Below are 10,605 nucleotides of genomic sequence, written 5' to 3'. Positions count from 1 at the left end.
AATAAAAAGTAAGTGCACGTCTAAATACCGCGAACTGTTGTCTTACACAGAATGGTACCTCATATGCAACCTTATATTCACAATGTATTTATATTGGCCAGTTTGAGTTGAGTACTTTAAAAACCCATTTACAAATCTTATCTGTAATTAAACTTTTCACCCGTACTGATAACCGATGATTTAAATTGATGTCGACTTATTAGTAGAATCATTGTTCATTGGGAAAGCATTTAGAACGGTCTTGCCATGAATCGCTGGTCAAATCGAGTTGCTGTGGTGACAGGTGCCAGTGCTGGAATCGGAGCAGCCTGCTGTCGGGATTTATTGGCCAAGGGAATGGTCGTAGTGGGTTTGGCACGGAGAGAGAAGCTGCTCGGTTCCATACCCGCCCTTGCGATGTCAGCAACGAGCAGCAGGTCAAAGATGCCTTCACTTGGATCGACCAAAAACTGGGTGGTGCTGATGTGCTTATCAACAATGCCGGGATAGTGCGTAAGCTCAACATTACGGATGAGGGAAATTCGGATGATGTCCGCGCCATACTGGACGTCAATGTACTGGGAGTGACCTGGTGCACTCGGCAGTGGTTCTTATCACTGCAGCGCCGCAAGGTGAACGATGGTCATGTGGTAATTATTAATAGTGTGGTCGGGCATGGTGTGCCAGCTGTGGATGAGTTCAGCCTCAAATATGTATGCGCCCTCCAAGCATGCCAATCACCGCCTTAACCGAAATTCTAAGGCAGGAATTCAACAAAAAAGGCACCAAGACCAAGATTACAGTGAGTAAGACGTAATCTTTGAACTCAAACTATTATTAAAATCTTACGATTTCAGAGCGTCAGTCCCGGCGTTGTAGACACGGAAATTTTCGAAGCTGGCTCTTGGGAACAACCCAGTGGCGTACCCATGTTGCGATCGGAAGATATAGCAGATGCCGTATCTTATTGCATCCAAACCCCGCCAAATGTACAGATACATGAGCTTATTATCAAGCCTGTTGGTGAAGCCTTTTGAGGTGTCCACTTCAATAGGATGGCCAAGTATGTTTTTGTTGAGCAAAAAAAACAAACTACTTCAGTTTACATAGCTGTCTAAATAACAGAAATATTTTAATAAAAAAAACATACCCGTGACCTTCATTATCGGAGGTTTAATCGATCTAATATCAGGCTTAACTTTTTATTACGTTTTTAAATATTTTTGTAAAATAGAACCCCAAGGCTTAAAAACAGAATTCCAAAGTCTAAATGGTAATATCAGGTGTAATTTTTTTTTTAAGTTTTTAAATATTTTTGTAAAAAGGAACACTAGGCTCAGAAACATAATTCAATTATAATTTTCTTTTTATATAGAACCAAAAATCTATCGATCTGCAGGCAGATAATGATCTAAATAGAGCTACCTTGAGTGGGAATGGGATCACAGCTAGTATGACCTATTGATTTAATCGCGTTGCCGTCGTCCCAGATGCAAGCTCCAAAATTGTAATCTAAATGGTAAGTGTGGGATTGGTTGGAAAGAATCAATGTCTCGAGCATCAAGGGCATTTCTTCCATACGATCAGGTTGCTCGCCTCCATTTTCGGGTTAGCGGTGCGAGGTTAACGATGGCCATGTGGAGATTATTATTATGCTTAGTCATAAAGTGCCCATGTAGGCACTAGCAAATATGCTCACTCGCAAAAGAAAATCATTTTACAGACAGTGATTTTGATTTTCAAAATATAAAATAAAACGTATACGATATGGTGTTCCGATCTTTATGTAATTCAAATCGTATAAATCATTTATATAACAACTGTTGACGAATAAAAAAATAAAATAAAACATATTTATTTATACAGTATTTCTAGAATTATTGTTACTATTAATATAACCAGAAACTAGCGTTGTATGGGGCCTCCAAAACGTAAGTCGTAATCCGATCCATAGTTGTTTGTTTGTAAATAGAAAACATCCAAGTATTCATTTTCAGTGTCGGTCTACATGAAGAATAATTTTATTATCTTATAGGTTGCGTATAATTATTTTTACTTACGTAGAACTCGGGGCAGTAGGGAGCGTAAACTAAGTTGTAATGGTCTTTGGAGTCTGGGATCCCTTACAGATTTCAGAATTTGCTTAACGTCGTTTGCAAAGCTTGAAGGGAAAGACCATCCATTGTCGAAAGTCAAAAGAAGCGAAATCGAGTTTTTGACAAGTTTGAAAAATAGGCAAAACGCTATCGCTGTTTATTTTGGACAAGTCTTTTTCAGCAATACTAAGAGATGTCAGTTCATTTAGTTGACCTAGGTCCGATAAGTTGTCACAATTGGTTCTGTAAACAATATTTAGTTCTTTTAGAGACTTAATTTGCGATATTCCGTGTATCTCAGAAGAACTTGTTATTGGTGTATGCAGTTTTTGTAAAACTGGCAGGCTTTTATTAGCAAATGCCTGATACAGTTCACTGAGCGAACCACCAGCCTCAATGATAATCAATTCTTTGAGATTTATTAGATTTGCCAAAACTTCTACGCCCGGGTCATTGACTAGTGCGCATTTTAAGGACTCCAATGTATCAAGATGAGCAAACCAATTGCATTCATTGGACCCAATACCGAAGTGTAAATCCAATTTTTGAAGCTTACACAGTGGGTTTAAAGTCAAAACTCTTAGTGAATCAACTGATCCAACCTGTAAACTTATTAAAACTGGTATTTTCGAAACTTCAATTATTTCTGTCAAGTCAAGTGTTTTGCCTATAATTTCAAGACGCTGAAGCATAAATTTACTTTTTGAGGAAAATGCAGAAAATAAATTCAGCAGGGATCGGTTTTTGCTTTCTACGCAGACTATTAGCTCTTCAATACTTGAGTTAGCTAGTTCGGTAAAGGATTGGGCATGTGGCATGTTGGCAAAAGTGCACTCCAACTTCTTAAGTGACCTTATTCGGGAAACCTTCGCAACCTCTTCACGTGAAAGTTTTTTTAAGTTTACTTTTATACATTTAATACTATTATTCTCAGCTAGCTTTGTAAAAAGAGAGGATAGAGATCCAAATCCAATAGTTTTTATTTTCAAAACCTCGAGTTTTTTCAAATCGGCTAATTTTTCAATTCCAGTTAAATCCGCTATATCACATGTCAATTTCCTTAAAGTTTGAATTTCTGCCACTTTGGAGATGTCAGAGAAGTAGTGATTAGTCAATTTGGAAAGATCCAATTCCTCGATCATACATAAATTGCTAGTGGCGAAGGATTGAAAGAGTCGATTTAAGGAAGCAGGATTTGGAATACCCGAAAGTTGAACCGTAGTAACGTCACTGAACTCCGCAAGGGGAGCCAGGAGATCGGCTGAAAAGTCCAACAACATACAAATGTGAAGGTATTTTTCATTTTTCAAAAAAAAAATATCAACGTTTTGGGTAGTTATTGTCAGTGTCAAACTGACACGTAGATAGCAGATAAGTAACTAGCCTTGAAGTACTGGCATCGACGGAGTCATGTACATTGATTTTTAGGTATTCCAGATTATAAAGTTGACTTAAAAACTGAACGGAACGCCATTCAGATAATTCACACTTCAGAAATCGAATTGAAGTTATAGATGCAAGTTCTAAGGCCCCTACCCGATCGAGTAAAATATTTCTTATTATGCAGGATTTTAAAGCAATCGACTCATTGGAAGCCAGTGATCGGAACAAGTTTTGAAGTTTGGATTGATTAAAAGGCACATCACAGGAATCTGTTCGTATTAATAAGCTATTAAAGTTTGGCAGCTTTGATAAAGATCCTAATTTTCTTATGTCCGAGATTTTATCAATTGTCAACACAATTTCTTCTTTACATCTATCAAACACCAGGCCCACAAGCTGACCTACAGATATGGTGGCAAGGGATCCGTTTATTGAATTGCCATCTTCTGATAGATCATTTAGGTCGTATTCTGCTGTAAAGTTTATGTCCCATTCTGAGTTATATTTATAATACTGGTATATTTTCAAGTATCGAAGTGAGTTAAAAGCAGCAAAAGTAACAGACGGACTTTTAAAAATTTTATCTTTGATTGTAACAGTTAACGGCTGTAGGCTTCTAGGCCTGTGCCACCGCCTCATATCAGCAAAGAATAGATCTATCGAACCGACTTCTTGGACTCCAGAGATAATAAAAGTTGTTAAATTTGGCAACTTTGCCAGCGGTGCATATTGGGCTGCTTTAACTTCCGGGTTCAACGTAATCCTTAGCTCTCTAAGGTTCCCGCAATAGGCGGTAATATCGGATATACTTCCATGTATTTCAATGTTTTGCAATGACAATTTTCTTAAATTTGGATAGGACTGGCAAATGTCCATTAAAGCTTCTGCAGTGATATTAACATTCAACTTTGATATCTCCGTGTGTATAAGGTCTTTTGAAACGGCTTAAAATAAAATGAATCAAATAAGACAAAAAAATAACTATATAAACAATATCTTACCTGTTAGGTAAACGCTCCTTTCGTATTTATGCTGAACAAAATCGAGTTCAATATCAAAAGAAAATCTTTCTTTGATTGATTGTAAGTAGGACCTCCAAAATAAATGCCTATTTTGGCTTGATATCTTATTGACGCGCAGTTCTATTAGCATCTTTGCTATCCTGCATGCAAGACGCATACGTAGATCGTGGTATAGCCTTTTGTGATATTCCGCAAATAGTTCCAAAAATGATTCATGGGCCAATAAAAAGTCAACAAGGTTGTCATATTTCACGAATTTGCTATATTCATTTTCTATACAATACCTAATTACGAATTTCATTATTTCTAAAAGGCAGTCGGTATTAAGAATAAATTTGCCATTTTCGTCCATTTTTTATATTAAATGCTTTCAGTTTTTCACTTAATTGGATTTAAAATATATCGCAGAATAAGATTCAAGTAAATTTATATTTTTAACTCAAAAATTTTTATATAGAAAATATAAATCTTTAAAATCTTCTCCGCTGCAGACCACGTTGTTACTAATATATTCAGACTATTTTTTTGACAATATACAAAGCACTAGCGAAACGATGTTTCGTTGACCTTATTGCTGTGATTCAAAAAGAGAACTAATCAGCAAATTTGTAGAGACGCAACATTTCCTATTACTAAGTTAATAAAAATGAAATTCATGATTTTCATAGTTTCACATAAAGGGCTGTAGCTGATTATACTAAATACTAAACTAAGTATTATACAATGACTCATAACGAAATTCTTAAATTTGTATATAGGAAAGGGGGAATTATTGTTATACATATAAGTAAGGAAGTTAATTAACATCGGCATAAAACACGAATAAAGCTTAAACACTTTTAATCAAATAACTGTAACTTTACATTTATATTCAAATTATTTAAAAAAATAACGATTTTCATATTCATTTATGAAAAGTTTTTGCAGCTTACGATAAAGTCGTCTGATTTTAATGGAAATATACTGGACATTTTGGAATTTTATCTAAAGGGCTTACAACCCAGAAACTATTTATTGAAAAATGTAGGTCATGAGATCCTCATGGGAAGTGAAGTCATAGAAGTTAAAGCAGTGATGGGTATCTTATAGTTTTGGCACTCTACTATAACCTTTGTTCTTGTTTAAAGTTTATTTATTTCATATTATTATTAAATTACTAAATTATATTATATTATTGTAACGCCACGACATCCGCGATTGTAAAATACCCATTATCGGCTAAACAATTTTAAAATCATTTTGCTAATACAACATTACATAAATTCTATTAAAAACGGTATAAAAGTAATTCAATAAGCCAGCAAAAATTTTATTTGTTTCTTTATCCAAATCATACGTAGCCTAATTTTTAGTTTATTTTTAATTTATTTTAATTATCAGAATCCCAAAACAAAAAACAAAAATATCTAACATGATATTTAAAAACGATATTAGTTGAAATATCGCTTCCTATCGATTGCAGTTCGCTTCTAATACTTCTATCGAAACCATTAGGTGCACGTTGTTCAACACTAGCAATAGCTAGCAGTAGTAGTGTGTCGGGATTGTTTTTTTTTTAGTTTAATATTTCTCAACTTTTAGATCGTTATTCGCCCAATTGGTCAACTCTTCCAAATTGCAATATATTCATTAAAAAGCCATATTTCACGGTTTTCAACGCCGTCGCGTTTCCTTGCCACCTTTGAAAGCTAATTGAATTATCCACGCATACAGTCGCAACCAACCCATCGCCTGCGTCATAAGCTATTTTCGTCGATAATAGAATCCAAGAATCCAGACCATGGACCCAAAACAACAGACATCCCAAGAGGAAGTGGTCCCTGTAACACCGCTGCTGGAGGAGCCGCTGGACCTGGACATGAAGCATTGCTTCGAGAATCTGATTGTGATCGACGTGGGTGCAAATCTGACCAACAAAAAGTATAGCCGTGATCTGGATTCCGTGGTGCAGAGAGCCAGAGACGCAGGTTTGTGTGGCAGATACAGAAACTATATTATATAGACATTAATAATGAGACCCGTGCAGTGTCTTCGTTTTGGGGCGAGGCTGCAAACATTCTCAGACAAACAGACTGCCAGAAGGTCAGGCAATAAGTGAGCAACAAGTGTTTAGCGAAATATGTTTGGGAATGCTGAAGGTATTCTTAACTCAGTGAACAGGTTGTAAGGTAGTATAGGGGTATGGATCAGGAAATTTAGATTACTTTTTTTAGTTGTTAAACTGCCCAAGTTAGAAAATACTAAAACCGTTAAGAAAAATGAAAATCCATTTTTTGGTTTTAATTATGATTTTATATGAAAATATATATTTTATAAAAAGTAGTTTGTAAAATATATTAATTTGATAGCTGGACAGAGTATTTTATCTTCGGTTTCGGAAGTCAACTATTTTCTCTTCTCTATGTGGCACAGTGCAATGTGCTCTAACTTTCTCTCGTATTATTTTTTTAGGTGTTCAGAAACTAATGGTTCACGGCACTTCGGTCAAATCAAGCAAGGAAGCGCTGCGCCTTTCGCGCATATATCCCGACATAATCTACTCAACTGCTGGCATTCATCCGCACGACTCCAAGTCCATCGTGGAGGAGCCGGCGACGTGGTTTGATTTGGAGCACATTGCCCAGGCTCAGGAGTGCGTGGCGGTTGGGCCTTGCGGCCTAGACTACCAGCGGGACTTCTCCGAACCGGATGCCCAAAAACAGATTTTCGCAAAGCAGCTGCAACTGGCTATCCGGCTGAATAAACCTCTGTTAATCCACGAGCGGTCGGCTCAACACGATCTACTCGAAATACTGGACAAGTACGAGCCGTATCGCTGATTTTCAATGCTTTTAACTTGTTCCCCTGTAGATTCGAGAATCTGCCACCTGTTATCGTCAGAGGTTTTATGGGGACCGCCGAGGAAGCGCTGAAGTATCTAGAGCGCAGGTTCTACATCAGCCTGACGGGCTATCTGTGCAAGGACAAATCGGATACTGGCGTGCGCCGTCTGCTGGAGGATGGAACTTTGCCGCTGGACAGACTACTAGTTGAGACGGATGCTCCGTTTATGTACCCGAATACAAGAGCTTCCAAGCTGCCACAACACGTGAAGACTGGCATCACTGAGCGCTCTTTGTTGTACTTACACAGGTGAGAGGGATACCAAAGGGAACCAATAGATTATCTAATGTTTTCAACTATTTTCCAGATATTGTACCTTTCAACGCAACGAGCCCTGCAGTCTACCCGCCATCGTGGAGATGATAGCCGCCTTCATGAAGAAAACCCCCGATGAGGTAGCACTGGCCACCGCCTTTAATGCCCTCAAACTTTTCGGTTTGTCTTAGACAACTGAAACAAAGCCCTATGGAACTGAACGACAAAGTGTGCCAGCCAGCAGCTTTACAACCGTAACTTTAGATTGAACGAGCTTGAGATTCATGATAGACTCATACCTATGTGCCTTAATCACTAATCGAATTCGGGATGTAGCACTCATCCTGATCCAAACACATACACACACCCACAAATACGAACCCCATTGCATGCGAAAAGTACGTATACGTATATACCTATATAATCATCCCCTTGCCCAAAACGATGCAAATTATCAATCGAAGTTTGCAGGGCTTAGTTATAAGTTGTTGGAATTTCCCCAAGCAATTGCTTTATTTACTCGAGTACCCCTGAGAAATGGTGCCAAGGTGGTGCCAAGTGGACGTCGACTGGGAATTTGTAATGGATCGACGCTTCACGCCTCGAAGCGCGCGCTTCGAAATCGCTTCGGAAGCGACAGATATAGATGTTAAGAGCTGCAGCTTGTCTTCTGTTTGTTTCTGTATTTAGGCTAGAATCATTACTTTTAGTTCATGTCTCTGTTAGACTGTAGTCGTATTTTTTGTAAATATTTATTCTTGTTGCGACGATGACGATGATGATGATTATGGGAAACGTAATGTGATCATTTTAAAAGCTAAATATTTATATGATATTCAACTTATAAACACATTAGTTAGGCTATGAAACATATTGAATATCGTGCGCCTATACATACTATATTTTGTTATATTTACATATACAAAACCGTTGTACTGAACTGATCGACCCGCGGTGGTTGCATAAAATCCGCTTTGTGCCCATTGTTCGCACACAGACAAAAACTATTTTCCATTTGAATAAAGCGAAATTTAAACCCAAACGAACAAAGCCAGATCTTAATACATACGTCATAACGTGTATTTTTGGTTCGTTAGCACACTTAAAATCGCTGAATATTGCTTAAGTCCTCGAATTTCTCTAGCTGATGCAAATTGTCCCACCATAGCTTTAGGCGATGCTGCAGAATCAGAGAGAACCAGGGTGTCAGCGGGGCACTAAACTTGGCCACCGCCTCGTCGATCTTATCACGCCGCAGATAGCGCACCTCGCTGACTTCGTTGCTATTTGGCCGTAGGGTCACGTCTTTTTGGAGAAACAGGATGTAGTCAATTTCGTGCTCCCCCCATACTCCATCGCCCGTGTCCGCGTAGTGGATGCGCGTAAGGTATCGGAAATCCTGCGGCTGCAATTCCTCTATAGGAATGCCCAGTTCATAGTTAAGGCGCCTTTGGGCAGCCAGTCGGATGCCCAGTGCGCCACTCTCCTGGCGCTCCTGCTCGATCTCGTGGAGTGGATGGCTGCAGCAGGCATTGGTGTATGTACTTGGAAAGGTTATCTGCGTAGGTTACAGTAGATTATAGACTGTATATGGAGGGGATTTCCCTGAAATTTCACCTTGTGAGACGAACGCTTTTGCACCAGCATCTCGCCTTGAGAATTGAAGAGAAAAACACTGAAGGCGCGATGTAGTTTTACATCTTTCGACTCTGGGTGCACCCGGTGGCAGTCGGCCTTGGATGATGCACCAATGGCATTGTCGTTAGAGTCCACCAGGATGCACTGCTCCTTAAGTGCAAGCGCTTGCAGAGGGTCGTGCACGGACAGCTCTGTGGGCACATGGCGCTGCTGCTGTTGGCCTACCGCCGTTGTTGAAAAGCCACGCAGCCAGGGCATTCGGCGAAGAAGGAGATTCCAGCGAGACGCCAACATTTTTGGTAAATGACTAGTTTCGAGTGATGTGGGGCCTGGGCCAAAACAAATATGCAAGTGAAAGCGGGGCTGCCAACTATTTCGATTTCTCCAAGGCACTTTGCAGCACTGCGCCGGGAACAGCTGTTCCGGAACAGAATCAGTAGCCCTGGTCATAGTGATACACAATTTGCTCATAATCAGTTTTTCGCCCCCGCCGTCGAAATAAAATAAAATTGTAAATAGCCAAGCAGCAGCTTGAGAAAAAGACCCAAAAATGGTGAGAACATAGTCACTTACGCGCTAAGATTCCCTATTTGACCCATCTATCGCCCAGATACGCTTCATACTCATACAAAACCGAGCTGGAAAAACTCGCCTGGCCAAGTGGTACATGAACTTCGATGACGACGAAAAACAGAAACTGATTGAGGAGGTCCATGCCGTGGTTACAGTGCGCGATGCCAAGCACACCAACTTCGTAGAAGTGTGTTCTATTTTGCATTCTTTATCGAATTCCCCATATAAATTTGAATCTTGTCCCCAGTTCCGCAATTTCAAGATCGTTTACCGACGTTATGCGGGCCTTTATTTCTGCATCTGCGTGGACGTGAACGACAACAATCTTTGCTATCTGGAAGCCATTCACAACTTCGTGGAGGTGCTGAACGAATACTTCCATAACGTGTGCGAGCTGGATCTGGTATTCAACTTCTACAAGGTGTACAGCGTAGTGGACGAGATGTTCCTGGCGGGCGAGATACGGGAAACCTCGCAGACGAAGGTGCTCAAGCAACTGCTTACGCTCAATTCGCTGGAGTAGATCTTAAACCACCTCATTGGATGGGATGGGATCGGATCCGCCAAATGCATTCCCCCAGGCGTTACACCCGCTTATCGAATCTTCTTTCATATACTATTACGCGTATTATTATTATTATTATCTATAATGTGTTCTCTATGCAAACACTCAAATGTTAAAAGCCGTGTTTAGAAACAAATGATGTACCATAAGAGATTGTATGCAAAATCTATATTTTATTTTTGTTTTATGGGGGTGTTGCGGGTTAAAAGGC

General features: G+C 39.3%; 5 protein-coding genes across 5 annotated transcripts; 3 read left to right on the top strand and 2 right to left on the bottom strand.

Annotated features, from left to right (window-relative positions):
* The first annotated feature begins 234 nt into the window (after positions 1-234).
* Positions 235-1,165, top strand: LOC108110172 (farnesol dehydrogenase). The gene is given in 5 exon segments (XM_017219095.2): positions 235-367; positions 370-686; positions 688-714; positions 716-781; positions 837-1,165. Coding segments are annotated over 5 exon segments (711 nt in total). The 5' UTR covers positions 235-246; the 3' UTR covers positions 1,017-1,165.
* Positions 1,166-1,896: 731 nt separating this feature from the next.
* LOC108110152 lies at positions 1,897-4,858 on the bottom strand. Its single transcript, XM_041819811.1, has 4 exons — positions 4,765-4,858; positions 4,460-4,656; positions 2,040-4,402; positions 1,897-1,983 (listed from the first exon to the last, which is right to left on the bottom strand). Exons 1-3 carry the CDS (start codon positions 4,830-4,832, stop codon positions 3,396-3,398), a joined length of 1,272 nt encoding a protein of 423 aa, XP_041675745.1. The 5' UTR covers positions 4,833-4,858; the 3' UTR covers positions 1,897-1,983; positions 2,040-3,395.
* Positions 4,859-5,986: 1,128 nt separating this feature from the next.
* On the top strand, positions 5,987-8,660 carry LOC108110204 (3'-5' ssDNA/RNA exonuclease TatD). The gene is made up of 4 exons (XM_017219180.2): positions 5,987-6,447; positions 6,932-7,280; positions 7,331-7,612; positions 7,671-8,660. Exons 1-4 carry the CDS (start codon positions 6,261-6,263, stop codon positions 7,807-7,809), a joined length of 957 nt encoding a protein of 318 aa, XP_017074669.1. The 5' UTR covers positions 5,987-6,260; the 3' UTR covers positions 7,810-8,660.
* Positions 8,661-8,683: 23 nt separating this feature from the next.
* On the bottom strand, positions 8,684-9,628 carry LOC108110205 (isopentenyl-diphosphate Delta-isomerase 1). Its single transcript, XM_017219181.2, has 2 exons — positions 9,236-9,628; positions 8,684-9,176 (listed from the first exon to the last, which is right to left on the bottom strand). Exons 1-2 carry the CDS (start codon positions 9,548-9,550, stop codon positions 8,721-8,723), a joined length of 771 nt encoding a protein of 256 aa, XP_017074670.2. The 5' UTR covers positions 9,551-9,628; the 3' UTR covers positions 8,684-8,720.
* A 55-nt stretch (positions 9,629-9,683) lies between these two features.
* Positions 9,684-10,563, top strand: LOC108110207 (AP-2 complex subunit sigma). The gene is made up of 3 exons (XM_017219183.1): positions 9,684-9,809; positions 9,867-10,016; positions 10,077-10,563. Exons 1-3 carry the CDS (start codon positions 9,807-9,809, stop codon positions 10,350-10,352), a joined length of 429 nt encoding a protein of 142 aa, XP_017074672.1. The 5' UTR covers positions 9,684-9,806; the 3' UTR covers positions 10,353-10,563.
* The last annotated feature ends 42 nt before the right edge of the window (positions 10,564-10,605 follow it).

Source organism: Drosophila eugracilis, unplaced genomic scaffold (genome assembly GCF_018153835.1).
Source record: "Drosophila eugracilis isolate 14026-0451.02 unplaced genomic scaffold, ASM1815383v1 contig_974, whole genome shotgun sequence".
Classification (NCBI taxonomy): domain Eukaryota; kingdom Metazoa; phylum Arthropoda; class Insecta; order Diptera; family Drosophilidae; genus Drosophila; species Drosophila eugracilis.
The sequence above is the reverse complement of the archived record's forward strand: the minus strand, read 5'-3'. Positions and strand labels throughout refer to the sequence as shown.